The sequence below is a fragment of the Patiria miniata genome, unplaced genomic scaffold (genome assembly GCF_015706575.1).
Source record: "Patiria miniata isolate m_02_andy unplaced genomic scaffold, ASM1570657v1 HiC_scaffold_18, whole genome shotgun sequence".
Lineage (NCBI taxonomy): Eukaryota > Metazoa > Echinodermata > Asteroidea > Valvatida > Asterinidae > Patiria > Patiria miniata.
This window is the reverse complement of record NW_024037056.1, coordinates 466,660-489,161: the sequence shown is the minus strand read 5'-3', so window position 1 is coordinate 489,161 and position 22,502 is coordinate 466,660. Positions and strand designations below refer to the sequence as shown.

General features: G+C 39.8%; 2 protein-coding genes and 1 long non-coding RNA gene across 5 annotated transcripts; 1 reads left to right on the top strand and 2 right to left on the bottom strand.

Annotated features, from left to right (window-relative positions):
* Window positions 1-507: 507 nt before the first annotated feature.
* Window positions 508-21,204, bottom strand: LOC119724098. 3 transcript variants are annotated; one of them, XM_038195004.1, is made up of 8 exons: window positions 20,873-21,204; window positions 16,635-16,806; window positions 5,343-5,629; window positions 4,855-4,980; window positions 4,137-4,311; window positions 3,586-3,742; window positions 2,850-3,303; window positions 508-2,536 (listed from the first exon to the last, which is right to left on the bottom strand). In XM_038195004.1, exons 1-8 carry the CDS (start codon window positions 20,970-20,972, stop codon window positions 2,274-2,276), a joined length of 1,734 nt encoding a protein of 577 aa, XP_038050932.1. In that variant the 5' UTR covers window positions 20,973-21,204; the 3' UTR covers window positions 508-2,273. The 3 variants fall into 3 exon arrangements, with proteins under 3 accessions (XP_038050932.1, XP_038050934.1, XP_038050933.1); XM_038195006.1 differs by lacking the exon at window positions 20,873-21,204 and adding an exon at window positions 20,600-20,855; XM_038195005.1 differs by lacking the exon at window positions 20,873-21,204 and adding an exon at window positions 17,751-18,066.
* LOC119724101 lies at window positions 10,686-16,042 on the bottom strand. Its single transcript, XR_005270606.1, has 5 exons — window positions 15,514-16,042; window positions 13,957-14,099; window positions 13,403-13,525; window positions 12,714-12,906; window positions 10,686-10,909 (listed from the first exon to the last, which is right to left on the bottom strand). It is a non-coding gene; the product is annotated as an uncharacterized LOC119724101 (long non-coding RNA).
* LOC119724100 lies at window positions 11,572-13,788 on the top strand. Its single transcript, XM_038195009.1, has 5 exons — window positions 11,572-11,762; window positions 11,871-12,584; window positions 12,700-13,041; window positions 13,145-13,291; window positions 13,444-13,788. The coding sequence occupies exons 2-5, from the start codon at window positions 12,420-12,422 to the stop codon at window positions 13,699-13,701; spliced, it is 912 nt and encodes a 303-aa protein (XP_038050937.1). The 5' UTR covers window positions 11,572-11,762; window positions 11,871-12,419; the 3' UTR covers window positions 13,702-13,788.
* Window positions 21,205-22,502: the final 1,298 nt, after the last annotated feature.

Sequence of the window (22,502 nt, the reverse complement as noted above, 5' to 3'; positions counted from 1 at the left end):
GCGTTAAATTAGCGTTTGTTTTTGCATGCGGTGTCTGGGGTAAAAACAGCATCAATTCGTCGCGCCGTGAGTTATGAAAGCACGATCTTTTTTTTTGAAGTTAAAATGTAACAATCTGGCCCGCAAATATGCAATATCACATTTCATATAATGAGCAAACTGGAAAGGAAAGGAGTATTTTTGAGAAGGCGAGAACGTTATAATTACAATAATCGTGAAAACACATAATGCACGTTGGAAATAACAACACCAACTACACCATATAAATCCATTACTAGCAAATTGCGGTATCGAATCAGGATACAGGAAGAAAGTTTCCTATCCAGGGCTTACTATTGGAAACGAGGTTGGAAATAAAGTAAGCACCGGGGACGAGGTTGATTTCTGCCGTATAACATCCTGTCTACGACGCCATTTTGTAGCGGTACGCAATTGAGGAGGCCCACTCAAATTATAAGATTTAAGGAAGCCAAGGCGATCAACAGAATGAAAACAGGAGTCAAAATGTACTTTTTTTCCAAAACTCATCTCATGATTATGACATCAATATCAATAGGCCTGAGACCTAATGACGTCACGCTTTGTTTACATGTGCGCTTTCCTATGTGGTAGACGGTCCCTACTTAGTCTGGCTTCCCGACTTCGCTCCCATAGGAAAGCGCAGATGTAAACAAAGGCATTACGTCATTAGGTCTTAGGTCTATTTGAGCTCACAAAAATAGTGTACTGTTACACTTATAGATGAATTAGATTCAATGTCTACAAGCTACAAGACTAAGTTCTAAGTTGATAAAGTAAAGTTAAGTAAGTTCCTAGTTAAGTTAAGTTCCTAGTAGTCCTAATTCCAAGTGTAAAATTCCCATACAGTTGCAAATAATCAAAGTTCTGAGTAGTCTAATTATTAAAGTTAAAGTTCCCCGAACGCCGGGTCAGTGCACGACTGTGTGGACTCCGCCTTCCAGATTATGATACAGTACAGTATATGAGGCCCGGCACAGATCAAAACGCTAAAACATACAACGGTCGCCACATAAACTCAACATGAAACAGTTTAGAGCAACAACCTGAGATTTATGAGCAACAATATCAAAATGAGATTTGCACATGAAACTTTTGGGATTAAAATGGAACAAATTCACCTCAAAATCACTCCCTTTTTACATACTATACTTCAATCAGCAGTGTCAGGGATAGTGACACAATGAAATGAGAATGTACAGCAATTACAAAGTCTGGTCTACCTAAGTGAAATGGTTGGTTCAGAGCACTTATCGATCTATACGATACTCACACTTTGATGGTACGGTGTGCAGACTGAAAAGGATCATGGGCCTTATTCACGAGTCGGCCATATTCAATAGAAAGTTAGGTAAAATCTTAAAAGCAACTTAATTGCAATTCCAGTCTGCCTCAAAAAATAATTTTAAATTTGTTGTTAAACATTCCCTAATGTTTAAAGCCATATTCAAAAAAAAATTACAGTAAAATAAGGCTGCATTGTGCCTGCATAAATAGTCTGGCGCCATCCCATTCAACATTTATCAATTAATGAAATACATTCAGGGAACTCGACAAAAATGGCCAACTCGCGAATTAGGCCCATTTCGCGCGCACAGCGCACTGACTGCAGGCGTTTATAATACATTTATAAAAGAAGTTGGGCAATGTGCCAATGTACGGTGCCTCCTAAAAGACGTTTTCCTACATTACAATTTGTTCGTGTCAGTAGAAGGCACACAAAAACGAAAAAGAAAATCAGGCAGAAAACATTAATCAACTAGAATGGTTGTGATCACGATCCAGACCACTGTCGCGTATTGTCTTCATTCGGGGCTACTGAGGAGCAGTCTTCAGTACATTGTACTTATAACAAGACCCAATGTGCACGAGCAATCCCCTCTCAAACATGGCGACACCATGGCCTGATGTCATACTCGAACTCTTGGCACACAATTCATTTTGAGGAAGTTCGATCAGGAGACATTTGTTAATCAGTGTTAAATTCGGGAGGCATGGTGTTTAGTCCAACTTTGGTCAAGAGTCGTAATAAAAAAAAAACTCTCGGCCGTTCCTGGTTGCCTGCTGCGCATTGTATTACAGACGGCTATTGATAACCAGCGATGCACAAAAACCTCAGTAAGTTGGTCCTCAGTACAGAACTGTAGAATGCCAAGAATGTAGCCAAAGATGGACTAGTCTTGGCCAAAGACGTCAGTGGATCGATCAGTGTGAGTGGATTGCGATCTATTCATGTATATGAACATGGCTCTAAATTATAAAATCCCACCAAAAAATGAGGAATACCGCGACTGAGAGACGCACTCGTTTAAATCCACCAACTTAAAACCTGACGTCTCAACTAGATAATCCAACATGAAAACGGAATTCATGTACGTGTCTGGCAGGTCCGAGTCCACAGTTAGGACGCCCCCAGTGTTCTTGGATAAAGCATCGTGAATCTTGCGTAATGCCTTTGGGACGCGCTCCACATCACGATACTGGTAGTAGTTATTCCACGTTAATTCATCAGGTGTACCTGAGAAATGCAGATATACAAGACATTATTGAATAGCATATGGAAAAAAAACAAATTAGACCACTCTGCTAAGTGATATCACACTTTGGTTGGAGAAATTGATATTAAATATTTTCGTGACCAAACCAAACCAATCCAATGTGGTCCAACTGATCTGCATGGCACTCCCTAAGAGCTATAGTCCAATCACTGAATGTTGGATCGCTATGCTTTCTTTACGTGGAGTCAGGTTGGGATGAGAGCCACCAAGCTCCTGTAAGAAAGTAACAGATAAACAAAGTATGACGTCATCCTGTCTCGGATCTATTCTTACCCTGTTTAGCAGGAAACTCCGCCACCGGTTTGATAACCCGCAGACCTCTGCTCTTGGCCTCTCCGAGGATCGTCGTCGATGCATCTCCCTGCACCGTAGGTAGATAATAAGACGCTGTGATGCCTATCTTCTCCAAGCGCAGAATGGAGCTGATCAGACCCATGCGGACCCAAGCACCGGGCATCAGTTCTAAGTGCCCCGGAGGATTGTGCCCATCCTCCCGTATACCGATGTTGAAGTGCTCGCTCCAGGTTTTGACAGCCTCGGAGTTTCTCTGAACAAAGTCTCCGTACACGAACAGCGTGATGGGAACTTTATACTTGTGGGCTGCCAGTGTCTCTACCACTCTCCGCGCACGTTTGTAGTTCATGCCCACAGCGACTGTTAAAGCCACAGAGCCACTGGCGCAATTCGTATAAACCTTTCCAGCTTTGCCAGGGGTGCCATCGAGTACCTTTTATACAATGGGACAACAATGTAAGATTCTTAGCGACTTCTTGTCATATTTCACAGTCATCTGAAGTCATCCATGAAGTTAAGCCCAATGGCAATCATTAGACGAGTATAAGCCGCAAGTGACAGTCTTGTCACAAGATAGCATGCCCAGTCTAATTTTCAAGACTTGACATCGACAAACAATCAGTCAGCGAGTCAGTCACATGGGGAACGACCCTCGAAAACAAGCAAACAAGCGCAAGTTTTAGAATTCACTGAGACTGCAATTTGATAATTATACCTTGATGGGGTTCATCGCTTCAATATCCGAGTATTTTCTTTCCTCCCCGGTCCAGTCAATCATGCTGAAGCCAGCCTTCTGGATGTCGGATTGTATTCGGCGTCTGTCGGACCAGGACCAGCCCGTCGGTTGCCAGTCGTGATATTCACCGTAAAATCTGTTGAATTCGAAATTGGGAATAAAGCAAAAGTACAGTCTTCGTTCAAACGACATTATCATAATGCTGGCTGGTTTTGTAAATGCGTCTAGAGAACAGACTAAAATATAATTATGCCATGTAGCCAACGATTGCTGTAGGTTTCTACTAGACCCATTAACCCAGATATTCAAGTCAATTATCTTAACGACACATACATGTACATTAATGGGTGTTTATTTACTTGTAGGCCTATAATAACCAAGTTTTAAGGTTAAAATCCGACAACAGAGTCCTTTAAATTCCAGGGAAAAACACGACCAACTTGTTTGGAATGTGCTTCGCTGTACTGCTAGTCTAGGTGTTCCAGAAATCTTAGAAGTAGTTTTAAAAAAAAAGTAAGCGAGATTCTTACTTATCAATGTAAGCCAGTACGTTGTTGTCAATCATGTTCCTCAAAATTTCATATTCGGCGCCCTCAACGTCCAGCTTAAAGATGATGTAATCATCTTTGGAGAAATTATCCACAATCCACTGCGAGAGGTCAATGACCGGTATTGTCTTCCGATAGGACAACTTGCGATAACCACCTATCGAAGAGCAAATTTCAAATATTATCTGAGTGCAGTTGTTGTTTTTTAAGAGTGAAACTAAGAGCGAAAATCTCTCAATTCTAGATTGAAATACTGTGAAAGAAAATCACAAATCAGTTGAAAATCGAGGGAAAACTCGGTCTTTCGATTAAATGCACGAATGTTCAATCTGAATTTATTGTCCCTAGTTGATGAGATTGATTGAAAGCTGCTAATAATGTAAACGAATCAATATCATAAAAACTATTGTTTGTAAAGTGCATGTATAGCCGTGAGACTTAATGATGTCACGCTTTGTTTAAATGTGTGCTTTCTAAATGTTTGTTTTTATTTGACAGTCTCCACGGATATCGTACAAAGAACAATGAACATAACATTACCAATTAAATTAAAAACAGACTAGAATCCCATAAATACATAAATACAATGTGCACAAAGGAAAAAGCTACAGAAGCTTAATTAGTTCCATTGTATAAGCAGGTGCAGACAAGAGCAAGAATAAGTGTGACGTCATGATGCCTCAAATGTTATATGACAAACCTGTTTTGTCATCTTGCTTTTCCTGACCAGACACGAACAGCGAACCGCCGCCCCACTGCATGTCAGCGCCATGATTACTACCTTTATTGGGTGACCAGACCATCTCCGAATAGGCCGTCATTTCCCCTGGAAGAAAAGAGTTTCTCCCTTTCATTGTTTCAGTGAGGGGCAACTTTACTAAAATGAAGACATTTCTTTTTAATTCAAAATCGGGGAACAAAAATTACCGAAATATTATACATGTATTGGTGGCTGCCTGTACTGAGAAAATACATCCAGACACGTGGAAGAAAAAAACAAGAAAAAAACAAACAATAACTTAAACAAAGACAATTGGGAACCGCCAACATAGGGCTTGATAGCTCAGTTGGTAGAGCACTAGAACGGTAATCCGTAGGTCGCAAGTTCAAGCCCTGCTCCAGTCAATTTCAAATTTCAAATACAAAACTAAACACACAAACTTGGTTGTTTGAAATCCCGCCACCTACCATTCTTGCCTGCAACGCCGACGGGACAGTGAAGATGGTGATTACCGTAGGGTTTGTAGTACGGTGCCAGACGATCATCAATTTCAAACGAATGGATGATATAATCTTGTCCCCCTGGGTACGTCTCACGAAACAGCAGCACAGTGGATGCCACGTTGCCTCCGCAGTCAAGCAGGATCTTCCTCGGTGTTCGAGGTGCGTTCGCCTTTGGTTCGGAGACATCGGCTTTGTGTTTGGGAACTTCGGGCTTAACGTTGTTGACTGACGCTACGACCTCATCAGCAGTTCTAGTATTCAAGTGACAACATGACACTATTGATCTTTCAATTTTCATGATCCGCGGCCACTTTTTACTATAGGCTAGCGGGAAACAAGTAACCAGTAAACACTTTAAGCGATGATTACAAGTTTATTGTTGCCACAACAAAATTGATAAGCATTAATTTTATGCTTAGCAGTTTCGTGAAACCCACTGTCTGCTATGCCCACTCGATAATTATTAATTATCGAGTGGGCATAGCAGACAGTGGGTTTCACGAAACTGCTAAGCATAATTTTGTTGTGGCAGTCAGGCCTGACCAACATCCAAAGGATTATTAATAATTAATTAATAATCCTTTTGGATTGTTGTAGAAACTTACGCAGCTTTGCCTTATTTACGCTCGAATTTATACACACCATTCACCCCAGAGATATTCATTTTATTATTAATGATCAACTTTTTTTTTGAAATGCTATTAATGGCGATTAGAACTAAAACAATTTCTTTTGCAGCCTGGAAGAAAAAGAGTGCTTGCAGAGATGAATCTCGTCTCGAAAACGAAATTAAAGATTTGTCTAATAAGGTTGCTCACGGTGATGATAGTCTGTTGGGTACATTGAAGTCTAAACAAACTAGCCTTGTTAATCTTCGTAAGACTAAATTGGATGGTGTAATGATTAGATCTAGAACAAGGTGGATGGAACACGGTGAAAAACCATCCAAATACTTCCTTAATATGGAGAAACGTAATTGTATTAACAAGACTTTTAATCGTGTTATTAATGATAATGGTACCGAATTAAAATCCTCTAGGGATATTATACAAGAGGCACGTTATTTTTATAAAAAACTGTACTCGTCTTCAGAAGGGGAAACAACAGTTAATTTACAATCTATTTTTGAGAATTCGGACTCTCCAGTTCTTTCAAATATGGTACGTGATAGCATAGAGGGCCCCCTGTCCCATCGAGAAATATTAAATGTTTTGAAGAACACAAAAAATGGCAAGTCCCCTGGCTCAGATGGTTTTAGTTTTGAATTTTACAAGTTTTTTTTCAACGATTTATCGTGGTATTTATTACGGTCCCTCAATTTTGGTTATGAAACCGGTGAACTTTCTGTTACTCAGCAGTGCGGTATTATTACTTTGTTGCCTAAAGGGGATAAACCTTGTCAATTTTTAAAGAACTGGAGACCGATCTCACTATACACTTCGTACAAATTAGCTTCTGGATGTATAGCAGAGAGACTTAAAACATGCCTCTCCTCTCTTATTCATGAAAATCAAAAGGGTTTCTTGCAAGGTGAGAATATTCGTTTAATGTATGATTTGCTTAATTATACAGAAAAACATAAGATTCCTGGTATGTTTTTATTGATTGACTTTGAGAAAGCTTTTGATTCTGTTTCGCATGATTTCGTACTCAAAATTTTGAACCAGTTTAATTTTGGTCCTTCTATACAGAAATGGTTTCGGGTTTTTTACAGTGGAGCGACAGCTTCGGTGTTAGTAAATGGATTCTTATCGGAATCATTTAAAATAGGGCGTGGCTGTCGACAAGGTGATGGTTTGAGCCCTTATTTGTTTCTTTTGTGCGCCGAAATTATGGGCATGATGGTTCGTTGTGATAAGATTTTAAGGGGAATTCAGGTAGATGGCAGAGAATATAGACTTTCTCAGTATGCTGATGATACAATATTATTTTTAGACGGTTCAGAGCGTTCTTTTGATAGAGCCTTCAAGATTTTGGGCGATTTTGCTAGCATTTCTGGTCTTAAAGTAAATATTGAAAAAACCAATGCGGTGTGGATTGGTGGTAATAAGGGTCGACAGAAAGGTCTATGTGATCATATTAATGTGAAGTGGGTTGGTCCACAAGATTATTTTAGGGCACTTGGTATTGATTTTTCCACCAACCTTGATAATATGACGACTGTGAATTATAACAGAGTTTTTGATTCTACTTGTAGTTTAATTGACCAGTGGTCTAGAAGAAATTTAACCGTTCTTGGCCGTGTTACCATAGTGAAGTCGCTTATTTTATCCAAATTTACTTTCCTTATTTTGTCACTCCCTGACCCACCTTTGTATTTAATAAGGGAATAAATGTGTGCTCCGCAGGTTTTTATCACTCGTTTAATACCGCTTAGAGTCTGGGTGCTGATAATTACCCGAGCCGGAGGCGAGGGTAATTATCAGCACCCAGACTCTAAGTGGTATTAAACAGAGTGATAAATACCGACCGAGCACATATTTATTCCCATTCATAAATACCTTATCCGTAAAAAAATATCAAATAATTCGTTCGAAAAATCCCGATTTTGTTCAACAAGTTCACTTCATGCTTTTTGAAACATCCCTCTAGCAAAATAATGGAGTGTTCAGCTGGCGAGTAAGATGTAAACAACCCTTTTATGGAGATTGACGCGCGCGTAACATGTTCTGCGCGATGTCACGCAGAACGCACCTGGGGCGTTGCGTTTTGAATTTAGAACTATAAAATTCTGACTCGCTTGTAGTGTTGCGCATGCCTACGTGAGGATTGTGAACGTTCAACCAATGAAACGGTAAGAGGCACTGGATTTTTAGGAGTCCACATTTTATTGTGACACTGGAAAAGTGTTTAAGACCAGCTAGCCATGTCTTTATCATCCGTTTAAGACCGGCCACGTGACGGGCTCTCGACCAATGGAATAGCTAAACTGTCTGAGGTATTTATGAATTAAGAATCTAAATGTTATGTTGTATAAATTTATCTGGAAAGGTGGCGATAGAGTTGCCAGAAATCAGATGATTCAGAATTATGGTCATGGGGGAGTTAAGATGATTGATTTGCGATCCTACATCAGTGCTCTTAAGTGTACCTGGATCCGTAGATTATTGAACACTAATTAAGGCCTCAGCTTGGCCCAATCTGTTTTATAAGATTTCTGAAATTGAGAATGTGCTTTTTGTGGAAGGCGGTCATTCTAGTATTGTTCATTCACTTAAGAGGACAGCTCACCCTAACCAGTTTTGGATTGACGTTCTCAATGCTTGGAGTTCTTTTGTGCAATGCCATGTGCCAGTTAATCAGAATGATCCTCTTAGCAATGTTTTGTGGAAGCACGGCTGTTTCATTCCCATAGACCGTGCGTAATAAAGTCTGAACAAACACACAATCGTGAATTGTGTACTCCGGTAATGACCAGGGGAAAAACAAGATGGCGGCCTCCGTTAACACATGTACATGTTCATCGTACAAGGCCAGATTCTGCAGGTTTTTTGTGACACATTTCGTTCACATAATGATACAGAAAGGGGAAAAAGAAAAATCATTTCACAAAACCCTACTGTGAATATATATCTCGATATTTAAATGAACGTTAATATTTAATTGCAAGCTATCTGCAATGATTCGTTGGACATTAATTTTGTGCATAAACTTTGGGAATGGAAGAATTACTTCTCTCTTTAAAAAGAAACTTATATTATTCATCTATATTCATGCTTTCTTTAAAAAAAATATTTTATGAATGTAAATTTATTAATTTTATGTACATATTGTGCGTATTAAATTGACCCCTGCTTCTCTCTTCAATCATTGTTTTAATTAAAAAAAAACAACATACATCCCTAATATCTAAAAAGGACTGATAAGGATTGAGTGCGGACGGATCCCAGGTGCGTAAGCAGCATTACTTGCGACCGCGCTTGCAGCTACTTGCACTGGAGATACGAAAACACCATCAAATGAACGTCGTCCATTGTCCAATCACAAAATGGCAACAAGGCTACGACTATTGCGCAGTGTGACCACAAAAATTGAACACGAAAACAATCGTCTTTTTTTGTAACTTTTAAAGCCCCCCGTTTGAATTTAAACATAACTGAAACATTAAATTTACTTAGTTTAAATATATTTACAAGATTTAGGGTTCAAAACTGCTTGGAACGAATAAAACAGGAAAAAATGACGCTTTTTGTGTGGACGTTTTGTGTTTTCGTCCGTTCTTTCTTTTTAATCAAACAACTCGCAAAATCTCCCCAAATAAATTATACTCCAATAGTACATACATATTTACAGCAAATTACAATTGATTTGAAACATATTTCATTAAAAATGTACGTTATAAAGTTGGGCCAGTACAATTTCATGAGATTTTGGGCCTCGTTTTTGAGGGGTTATTCAGCTTACGTTGCACGGATGCGCGTAGCGATACGAACTTTTCGTGTGCTTTTCAATGGGAGTGACGTCATCATAAAGCGCGCGTAATTGAAAAAAAAGTTTTTGTACACAAATCAATATGCACAAAGCGCATGAGCGCTCTATGCACCGCAGTTTGCTGAATAACTCGCTATGAGTAACTATGACTTCCACTTAACAATTCTCAATAAACTGTGTCGTTGCTGTGGAAAAAGGCTTACACTCAAGAATCAAGATTCAAGAAAACTACAGGATATTTCTAACTGCAGAAAGGACATTTATTTGATCTTTGGAATAGACACTTCACAGGACAGGGTTGATCAACATCCAAGGTATATTTGTCTAAACTGTTCTAGGAAAGTCAGACACTTAAGGGCTGGGACTAGGGACTACACAACTCCAGAATCTCCTGCAGTTGATTGGACACCACATGTAAGAAACAGACAGTGTAGTATATGTAATCTGTATCGCGAAAACTCAAAAACTGGGCCTCAACCTAAAAAACGTACTTCCATAAAACGCCCATCCGCTGTGCTGGCTGATTTGCCATTCGATATTACATCCAGGAATATCTTTGAACATTTTTCAAGCAATTCTCAAAACTCCCACACTGCAAGTTCTCCGTACCTGGAACTTTTTGGAAGGAACTCTGAGGAACATTCTATTTTAACTTGTTCCATCTGTCAGTGCATAATTTCTACCCCATCAGTGCAAACACCCTGTGAACATTATTTTTGTGCAGTTTGCTTGTCATCATATTTCACATTTCATCGATTAGCCCTTCTCAAGTGTCCAATATGCCAGTCACAAATTCAGTTCAAAGACATTCGGGATAGTCCACGAGTTTTGAATGTCCAGCTTCAAAATTCGGATGTAGCTTGTAGTGTTTGTGGTGTCATCGGCAAACTTCAGAAATTAGCCGAACATTCCTGTGAAGCTGCATCACAACACCCAAGTGTTCAAAAGAAACTGCGATGCACTGTTGTGGAGAGCGTTGCTTCCTCCAAGCCTGAGGATGTACTTGCTGAAGCTGCAAACGTTCTTCGCAAGAGTGCCCTGCAGCATCCTCATGACCAGCCAATTCCATTGGCAGTTGAGAAGGCAGCGGACCGCTGGACCTGGATTAGAAAAAAATCAGAGTGGAAAGGCCACCACATTAGAAACAGGAGGCAGGGTAGGTAATCTAATTCACACAATACATATATACTGAACATAAACAATGATTAGTTCAAGTGAGGGGGGGGGGCTATTTATCTTACATTTTGGAGTAATTACAAAGTCTACTAAGATTTTGTTTTCTTGATTATCATTTTTTGTAAGATTTCTTTCCAGAAATCATCATTAATTAAACATTATAATACAATATTCATTTTGTTTAATGTTTTAAAAATACTTCACAAAAACTGGATCCACTGAACACTTGTAATTGTAACACTGAAAATACCGCAATGCTGTAGATTGCACATTGGAATCTTATCTGTTTCTTAATTTAGCCTGCTCATATCCGCCAAGTGTCATGTAAGAGCCAACAAAGTGTGTCAAGTCCATGCATAAAGGAAAGTTCACCCATGCCACCCAACAAAGCACTTGCCATGATGAGGGATTGTCATCTGGCCTGGGACCAGATGCGAAAAATAAGACGGTAAGTAAAGTATATTTTTGCATCATCCTTATTAATTTAAGTTATGCACACAAATTTCATACATGTATCAGAATGCTATTTGTTCATCACATGTATTGTGTTGTTGAACATTTCAGCTATGTGCCAACTTCTGCCATTTCGTCCGAGCGAGCCATGAGACGTAGCCAGAAAGAACTTCTGAAGAACTACATTGAAGGTGAAATGGTCCCCCTTCACTTCCCCAGCTCGAAAGCGGATGCAGTTGATGGCTACATAAGTCAAGATGTGCCCTTCGTCAGAGTGAATGACCTTTGTGCTATGATATTTGACTACCTTGACCGACTCGATCAGTAAGTCTAAATTGGAGACAAATTTTTTTTCCAGAATTTTAAGGGCATTGTCTTGATTCAATGTCGTAGCTCCACCTAAACTGAAATTAATTTTTTCACCCCCAACAGGACCAACTCCCTAACATGGCACAATGGTGTAATACCGGACGACGAGATATGGATAAAGTTGGGGGGGGACAAAGGAGGATCCACGTTCAAAATGGCCTTTCAGATTGTAAATGTTCCTCAAACCCTTCCTAAGGTGATCGACCAAGTATCTGATCTGGCCCAGCGAAAATGGAGGTACATGTACAAAACAGCAAGACATAAAAGCATATGTATAGACAGCTGCAGGCATAATTCCGGGTCTTTATCATTCTTGGGCTTAAATTTCTACCTCTTTTTTTTATTCCAGAGGACGAAACTTCCGTCTCCTGTGCTTTGGGGACTATGCTTTCCTGACGAAGCTGTATAGAATATGCAGCTCAAACGGTAAGTGCATTGTATTCGTTGACATGTGTGTACAGAGTGCACTAAGATATCTTGGTCTTGTGGAACATTAAGTACTTATTTACTGTTTGCCATGCACACATATTAAAGGACAGTTTCCATTTTCATTGTCTTTTTTTCTGTGCAGCCCGTTGCTGTTGCATATACTGCCGCATCAGTAAGGACCAGATGCAGAAACCACTGTGTGAAAGGGAACCATCATTCAGAAGATCTTTGCAGTCTATTTGTGAACAGCATCAGCTGTTTGTGAACGATGGGCAAAGACGAAACAGAGCAAAAGACGTGTCGTACAGTGTCGTCAGTACCCCCATGCTCCATGTTGAAATTCACAATGTACGTCTTTTTCTATAAGAGATGTCAACAATTGCCCAACATTTATTAAACGTCAGGGAATTTATTTTCTTTTAATATTACTTTAAAAAAATATAACTTCATATTTCTGATACAGGTAATTGTCCCAACCTTACACATTTCCCTCGGTGTGTACAAGCGGCTGTACGATCTCTTTGAGATGGAATGCCACAGGCTTGATGTCGAAGTCCTCAAGCAGAGAGCCATCGGAAGGTCGCTGGACGATGAGGATGACAGCTTGGCCACCGACTTTGACAAGAAAGTCGAGGATGAATTGTCCAGGCAGAGGAGAGTAGAGAAAGATCTGCAGGAAAAGCGGAACAACTTAGAAGAACTCGAAGAAGAAGTTCCCCTCCCTCTCCTGAATGACCTTCACAACAGTACGGGCAATGAAATGGTCAACAAAGTCCAGATGCTCAGGGCAGACATTGCTGAAATGGTTTGTACAGAAAAAAGTTTTTTTTTTTCATGTTTAAAATTATCTTTATAATTTAAGTCAAGAGCCACTGAGATGTTCTTTTTCTGTGTATTTTATTTTGCAGGAGCAGAGTGACGGGAAAGCTGAACTGGAGTTTGGGACAGGTCCCATCACCAGCAGTTTAGATGATGTGCTACAAAAACATAAAGTCAACAGGCAGGCCTACCATGGCAAGTCTTTCGTGGGAAACCACGTCAATAAGTGTTGCCAGGTACTTGAAAATGTTGTCTCTTTATATACTATGACAAAGCAGAATCAATCATCCAATATCTACTGCTTCTGCCTGCTTTATGTTGTTTATTGAATATTTAAGTAAACATACCTGGTGATTTCAAAGTTGTGTTCTACTGTATCCCATCACAGATTCCAGTCATTGAAGACCTCACTGCCCAACCTCGACGGATGACTGATCGACTTCATCTCGATGGCCTGACAATTGCAGCATCTGAGCGAATAAAAAGAAAGGCAGCAGAAATAGGCAAATCATTCCATGAAGTGTTTCTGAGCTTCGCTGATGTCCACCATGCCATCAACCACGCCAATCCTATATCACATTCAGACATGGAACGTACAGGTACGACAGCTGAATTTGCAGATTTACAGAAACCATTCTTTACATAAAAATAAACATACAAATTTCTAAAATAAAATAAAAATAAAGTGTATCAGATCATTGACTGAATTGTATTAAACTCTGCTCTCTGTTTCCATAGATGTGTGCATTAAACACTTCCTGCGTGTTTATCGAGAGTCATTTCCGAATACCAGCATTACTCCAAAGCTGCATATGTTAGAAGACCACACCATGGAGCAACTGCAGACATTCAAAGTTGGCCTAGGATTGCTGAATGAGCAGGGCGGTGAACTGTTACACACCGAATTCAACAGAGCTGGGCGAGCAGTGCATGGAATGAGGGATGAGCTTCCGAAGTTGATGAGCATCATGCGCCGCCATCTGACTACAACATTCCCTGAAGTCCATGCAGAAATGCAGCAATAGGACTTCCATGTTCGTGAACCTGAGAATAAAGCAAAAATTAAGGTCTTATCTTGCAAAAGGTTATGCTAATTCCAGCTCAATGCTCCTTAGATTACAAATGGGATGAGGGTAACAATTTTTAGATCGTCATTAACAGTGTACAATATGCCATACAATTTATATTAAGTAATTTGTAAAGCTAAAGCCAAGGGAAGGCAACTGATTCATATTTTATTTCACAGTGTTGAACATGTTGACTATGTTTACATTTAATGAATTTTCTTGTTGCTTCCTTAATAAAATTTGATCGTTAGTCTTACTTAACAACGCTAGTTTTTTTCTTTCTTGAGTTACACTGTACTCGACTCACAAATCACAATCATCATGATCATATGACATGATCACTCAGTCATTAATGAACAGGCCAAGGCTAATTACACTAGCTGACTAGTGACTTACTAAAAGTAAAAAAAATGCTAGGCCTAAGTTTAATTTCATGTTTCAGCTTGCCGAATTTTCACATCGTTAAATACGTTTGGATCTGAAAATGAAATGAAACAGGAGGCGGTGTCCGGAAATTGGGCACGAAGTTTACCGTACAGTGTACGGCAAACTTCGTGCCCAATTTCCGGACACACGTACAAACGCATATGATGGCGTAGCCCCATAAATGTGGCCTATTTACTGGACTGCCTCCGTAAACATAGGCCACACATCCACATGTACAAAAATCGTGTCGACGGAGCCAAATTTTGATTTTCACATTTAGGCTTAGTTTGTAGGGTTTTTTTGCTTTAGAAGCATACTCACCCTCTTTACAGGCTAATCAGAAAATGCTGCCTTTTTCAGATGTCTAATTTTTGTGAAATTTCATGTTGAAATTTTGATACGCAAACATGTAAAAATGAATCTGGAAATTTCACGAAAAATATACATCTGAAAAAGGCAGCACTTTCTGATTAGCCTATAAAGAGGGTGAGTATGCTTCTAAAGCAAAAAAAACCTACAAACTAAGCCTAAATGTGAAAATCAAAATTTGGCTCCGTCGACACGATTTTTGTACATGTGGATGTGTGGCCTATGTTTACGGAGGCAGTCCAGTAAATAGGCCACATTTATGGGGCTAATGATGGCGTGGCCCAGATTTCGGACACGGATTTTTGTTTAGCCTATTTCTCCAATTTTCCCTCGTCTTTATTTGCCATGGTATTGTTGGTAGGCCTACGTTGACAATTTAATTAGAAAAACGGCATACGGATGATGATTTTAAAATAAGCGAAAACATGGCCTTAACACAATTCGCATGATGAAGCATAATCGAGTAGATTTTGTGAGGCTAGGCTAGTATACATGTACGGATGTGCACATTGTATACGCGCGTGATAAACACGACACTGAAAAATAACCAAATTCAATCCATTATAATCCTAAACATCCTTTTGGCCCATTCTCACCTTCGGGGAAAAATCCATCTAGAAGACTTTATCTTTTCACAGGTAGTCATCAATTGTTGACAGGATTGGCGTACATTGGTGAAAAACGACCTTATTAACGGGCATTTTCACGGTCCCGCTCGTTTCGTCGTGGTCACACGTGGTCACATGGGCCATTTTGCGCCACTATTCTTATATGTCAACAAGTCGACCCAACAGTTAAATGCCTTTGAATCATGACCTTTTGTAAATATTCATGATGTATCTTATAAATTATGCAAATATATAACAAGGGGCCAATCAGAAATGAGGGTTTAAAGAGGGGTCAAACCTCCCTGCGCGCGAACCCTAAAAAGCAATTATGACGTCACAAGCGATGTTTGCACGGCTGGCCGCATTTGAACAACAGAGGGCGTACTTTTTATTACGCGAAACAGCCGTAGAAGAACCACAGAATTACGATTGGGAACAATTGCATTTTTTACAAACACTGGGCAAACAAAGGGGCAAACTTTGTGTCTGACCTACTTGACGATAAAGGTGCTTTTTTGAGCTTAGAACGCTTTATGTTAAAATTCAGTATTAGGACTAACTTTCTAGAGTATGGTGGAGTTGTCAAGGCCGTCAAAAATTCTTTTCGTGATTTACTTAAAGGGGTTAAGTCAAATATTTGCTTTCCTTTTATCCCATTTAATTTTGAGATACTTTTGTCAGATAAAAAAGGTTCTACCCGTATTTATCATATTTTTACTTCAGGGAAAAAGGTTGCGAGTAAGTTCATTGACAAATGGGAAACAAAATTGAGTATCAATTTCCCTGCCACTAAATGGTCGGTTTTCTGCAGTATGCCTTTTACGATTACTTGTGATACAAAATTACGATGGTTTCAATACAGATTGGTCCATAGAATCCTGGGCGTCAATTCTTATTTGGTAAAGATCGGTAAAGGGGAGAACGACTTGTGTTCCTTCTGTCATGTAGAAAAGGAAACTCTGATTCACTTATTTTGCACTTGTGAGATTTCTTTATCGTTCTGGACTCAAATTAGTGATTCGATTAAGGAGACTTTGAATATTAATGTGTTTGTAGATACTAGCAAAGTACATGTACACGTTTAATAATTTAAAAAAAATGCTACTTACAACGCTCTCATTTCGGACTTGGGATATCTGCATTGGATGTGCGTATTCACTGCGACAGGTTGATTGGATGAGCAGTTGCCCGATCCACCAAATAGTCTAGATGTCATGAGACCAAGACAGAAGCCAAAGATTACGTAAATCAGGGCTGATCGCTGGAATGGAGACATGGTATCTGATGGGGATGGAGACAAAATACGACGGTTGATTTATTAGCTTCCCATAGCCTATCAGTGTGGTATAGTCGACTATACGTTTGTCACTCATCACACGTTATCCACAGTCAAGTCAACATCACGAGCTATACTGGGCCATTATCGTTAGGTCCGAAGTACGATATTTGTCCTTTCCCCGTGAACTCTGAACTTCGTAATTTGCCATTCGTGTATCAGTAATTTTTTTTGTTAGGTAGGTAATTTTCTATTCGTTACAAACGACTGCATTAAGCAGAGAGCATTTTTAGATTGTGATATTACAGACCACAAACACTTCATAAATTGAAAGAGCACAGGGAAACTTGTCAGAAATTATTCACCAAAGCAAAATGTTTACATTTAAGCATGGAGGTTCAAGAGAGTTAAACGATAATGCTTTTAGTTCATAATTATTCTATGCAGACAACTTATGCACAATGCCAACACGTGCTTAACCTTTGCAATACACGTCAACGCGGATGATTCATTCTGTATGCGGCTACGCTGTATACAAATGAACAAAGCCTTGTTTTTTCAAACGCCAAGGCTAGCCTTGCATAAATTTCACAATGCAGATATCGATTGTATGCAATATCTGCATGTGCATCCGGATTCCGCAGTACAAGGTACAAGGGTCGGCCTCTTTGCCAAACCGTACATACAGCAAAGATAGTACAGGCTTTCAGTTCATTACATGATATTATTATACATGTACATGAATGTCAATTAACGCGCATGCAGTGGCGGCCCAACAAGGCTAGTAAAACTAAAAGGAACTCAAATTGTAGAATTGGTGCTTCGAAGGTACTGAACCGCCTCACACACACGACGTTTCAAACTAACGCACACGACGTTTGCCTGTCCGTTTTAGAACACCATACTGAGTAGTTGTTTGGGGATCCACATGGTTTAAGCAAAATCTCACCGGTAATGTGGAAATTCCGGGCTCAAAGTCAGAAGAAGGCGAGATGACTCCCGTAGACCGTGATTTGGCTAAGTGTGCCCGCATGCGCCATTACTGTATTGTGCGTTTCTACCATGTCAAAGTTCATTGACTTCATTCGTCCTAATGTGGCTTCAGAATCCATGCACTACACGGTGATGCCTCCTTCATAATTATAGAGCTAGCTAGCTATGTACTAGCTCTATGATAATTACGGAACGCCAAACGAACCAATTTATGATGTTACTTGATAAAAGTTATTTGATGATGTCGTAAATGTGTGGTGTAGTCAATCAACATTGTATTATTGTGATGTTGTCAATTTATTATGTGGTGTTGTGTGTGGTGTTGGTTTGTGTCTCTCATACCACATGATGGGTTGACGACATCACATGATGGGTTGACGACATGATGGGTTGACGACATCACATGATGGGTTGACTACATCACATGATGGGTTGACGACATGATGGGTTGACGACATCACATGATGGGTTGACTACATCACATGATGGGTTGACGACATGATGGGTTGACGACATCACATGATGGGTTGACTACATCACATGATGGGTTGACGACATGATGGGTTGACGACATCACATGATGGGTTGACTACATCACATGATGGGTTGACGACATCACATCACACTCCTTATTCACGAGTATATTCAGTGGATTGAGAGTGCGGTAAAATCTTTTTTTTTTTAATTTGTGTAGAGAAATGAAAGCAATGACGTTACAAATTAACACCAGTCTGCGTGCTGTGATGAATCATTTACAATGTTTGATTAAACATACTCTTACGTTTTAAACCACATTTAAAAAAAACCAAGTGAGGCTATAGTGAATAAGTAGTCTGGTACCATCCCATTCAACAGTTCACAATTAATGAAATACATTCAGGGAACATGACAAAAATGGCCAACTTGTGCATAAGGCCCTTAATGGATTGACATCACTTGATAGTGGATTAACGACATGACATAGATTGACAACATCACATAATAGATTGACAACATACATCACATAAAGATTGAAAACATCACATAGATTGACGACATCACATAATGGATTGACAACATCACATAATGGATTGACATCACTTGATAGTGGATTAACGACATGACATAGATTGACGACATCACATAATAGATTGACAACATACATCACATAAAGATTGACGACATCACATAGATTGACGACATCAAATAATGGATTGACAACATCACATGGACAACATTACATAATGGATTGACGACATCACATAGATTTATTGACGACATATTGACGACATATTAGATTGACTACAGCACATAATATATTGACAACATCACATAATAGATTGACATCACATAATCGATTGAGTGATTGGCGACATCACATAGATTGACGACATCACATAATAGATTAATAACATCACATGATGGATTGACGACATCACATAATGGATTGACATCACTTTGATAGTGGATTAACGACATCACAGATTGACATCACATAATGACTGACATCACATACTAGATCGACCTCTTCACATAGTGAATTGACATCACATAATAGATTGACAACATCACATAATAAATTGACATCACATGATGGATGATCACATAATAAATTGACAACATAACATAGATTGACATCACATCAGTGATTGACAACATAACATAGATTGACGACATCACATATTGACATATAGATTGACTATACATAGATTGACAACATCACATGATGGATTGACTACACCACAGAATGGATTGGCGACAAATAACTTGTATCCATTAACATCATAAATTGGCACGTTTGGCGTTCCGTACCTTCTGGCCTAGCCAGCGCTGCGGCGGCTGAGGCATCACCGGCACCGTACTGTGCATGGATTCAGAAGCCATAATTATTCGGGACTAATTAACCTTGACATAGTAGCTGCGCACATTATGGGGGCGCACTAAGCCCAATCATGGCAGCCGGTCTACGAGTCCCTGCTAAAGACCCAAATACTAACTGCATGCCCCCACTTCAGAAATTCAGGAAAAATACACACAACTCTCCAAGGCGTTCGAGACACACAACAAATTAGTTTGTTTCACAGTCGACTTTCATTTTCTTTTCAGTTTATTGCGGGTAATCTAATGACCTTTGCGAGAAATTTCCACCCGAAGATGATCACCCCTTAAAATAGTCCTGAAGCCCATCGCCATTTTGAAAAACGGTGCTACACTCCAAAGACTCCATTAAGTAAGATTTGAGGCTTTGCATGGTGGAGATACTAAATAATGAAAGGTTTGCGGAAACACCATGTGCGAATAATTTCTCAACTAAGAGAATGGTTCTGAAAAGAACCAGAGGTATAAACTCGACGTTCCGGTCAGTATGCTCTGACCGTCTTCAGTATGCTCTGACCGTCGGTCAGAGCATACTGACCGGAACGTCGAGTTCATACCTCTGGTTCTTTTCAGAACCATTCTCTTAGTTGAGAAATTATTCGCACATGGTGTTTCCGCAAACCTTTCAAAGACTCCATTGCAAAATAGAGCGCTTTTAGGGCCCCAATTTCATCCAAATTTCACAGACATACACGGTCCTGTGCACGGCTTCCACTTTTATTTTTTTATTTTTTTTTACAAACCCTCATGTTTACGGCCCACAAAAAAACGTGATTTTGGCCGGCGTCGGCAATTTCGGACCGATTTAAGGCATCCCTACGGCGCTATACGGGAGTCTAGCCTTCGTCCGACATTGAGCCCGGAATTTCCACATTTACCGGTGAGATTTGGGTTCAACCTAGTCCGAAAATTTGGGACTATCAATACTGTGTAATATGTATGAGATACCACCAGGCTAGTCGTCGCACAGCACATTCATCATCGTAGGCTAGGAAGTATGTCCACCTCACGCATGCACTACAGCAATTATTATAGCAAATGCTATCCTAAATATAGAGAGCTTGCTCAGAGCGCCTCCACTGTGCACAATGATGGATCAACTGTGTCTACCATGTCTGTGGTGTCTACCCACAGACCTGTCCAACGTGAGAGCGTTCAGTTTACGCGGCCCTCTATTGACTCATCAACTGTTTAATATAAAATGCGCAGGCTCATACGTACATATTCTGTTTGAACTGCAAATATTCTTTGAAGATCGATATGAACAGCGTGAAAATCGCCCTCTGCCTTGTACGTACGGCGTGGGCTTGAAAAGCTTCATCGAAGTCCACTGCTCTGCATGGGGATTACGCTAAACTGCTCATTGCTCTGGTAGTGGTAAGGTCAGGTAGCGCCAGTATCACAACTCCAGCAGTACCACTTATGATAATTTATGCTTACGTCACCACAAGTCAGGCACGTCAGGTCACAGGACGTAAAATTGCAGTATCAATGGCGATCAGTGGCGGAGCTCCGGGGAGCGGGAGGTTTCGCATCGAATGATCGGTCAACTTTCGGAATGTATTAAACTCGTGTTTGAGCAGAGCCAGCTGTGACAGACTAACTAGTGCAAACAATTACAATAGCATTCGGTTGTACCACGGAGGTAGAATTACTTGTACTTGGGCTAACTGATCTGTGACTTTGTCAAGTTTACTACGTGCTCGGCGGATACTATTTTACACAGTGTCGGCATTTTAGTCGATTTCAACGTGCGCTTAAAAAAATAATACGAATAGATAAGGGGAGCCTTCTTTTTGAAATGACCAATGTTAGATTAACCGGCTTGGGCAGATGATTCGGGTCCCATGCATATTCTTCCATGATTTATTTTTACATTTTAGCATTCAAAAAGTAGGTATGATTACTTTATCGTGAACGCTTGCATTAATTGTTATTTAGTTTGTTTATTTTTACTCTTTTCCTTTTGACACAACCATAGAGAAAGGACATACCGTATTTACATAAACCTTGTTAATATTCTAAAAAAAAGCTATTGAATAAAGAATTTATTTTGAATTAATGGATTTGAATCTGTATCAAAATCTTATTCATTAAAGACACACTCTCGGAAAAAATGGTTCGGATAACATTGTTAACTTATTTCTTATGATGGGACTGCGGTTTGGCCGAAGTCGATTGAGCGTGATCGGCTGACTGATAAGGTTTACGTACAAAACCCCAAGACAACGAGGTTTTTGTATAGAAAGCTGCTGGACCACATTTTGCGAGAGTGTGTCCGTAATGTTTCTGTCGTTGAAAAAAATCTCCGCGGTTTTCAATCATGATTACTTCCGTGTGCATCCGTGGACTGCGTAACGCCATAATAACCACAGAAATCCTTGGAGATGCTAATTATGATTTATCCTTTACCCTAGTGTATGGGATGGTTGACCTAGCATGTCTCAAGTCAAGATATTTTTCTCAGGGAATAATAGATGACCTGTGAAGCCATGCAGAAAAAGGTGTGTGTAATGATTTTTGTGCCAAAGAGGGTTGGTGGTTTTACCAAGAAAATTACCATACTTTTTTTTAATCGAGGAAAACCATAGGGGCCCACCATGCAAGCTTAAACGGTGCCTTAGGAGAAGTGCATTATGGTTGCAAACAACATCAGCTCTAAAACAATTGAAGTAGATGCAGTACCGCACCGATATTGGAGGAGGAGGAGGGGGTATCGAAGGTCGCCGTGTACGGCAATTATGGGCCGAGTCGTAACATTGTACATGTTACACCCCGTACAATTACATGTACGTACGGAACCCTTGACATGTATGGGTGACCGTGCTGCAGGCCTGCTAAAGGAGGACAT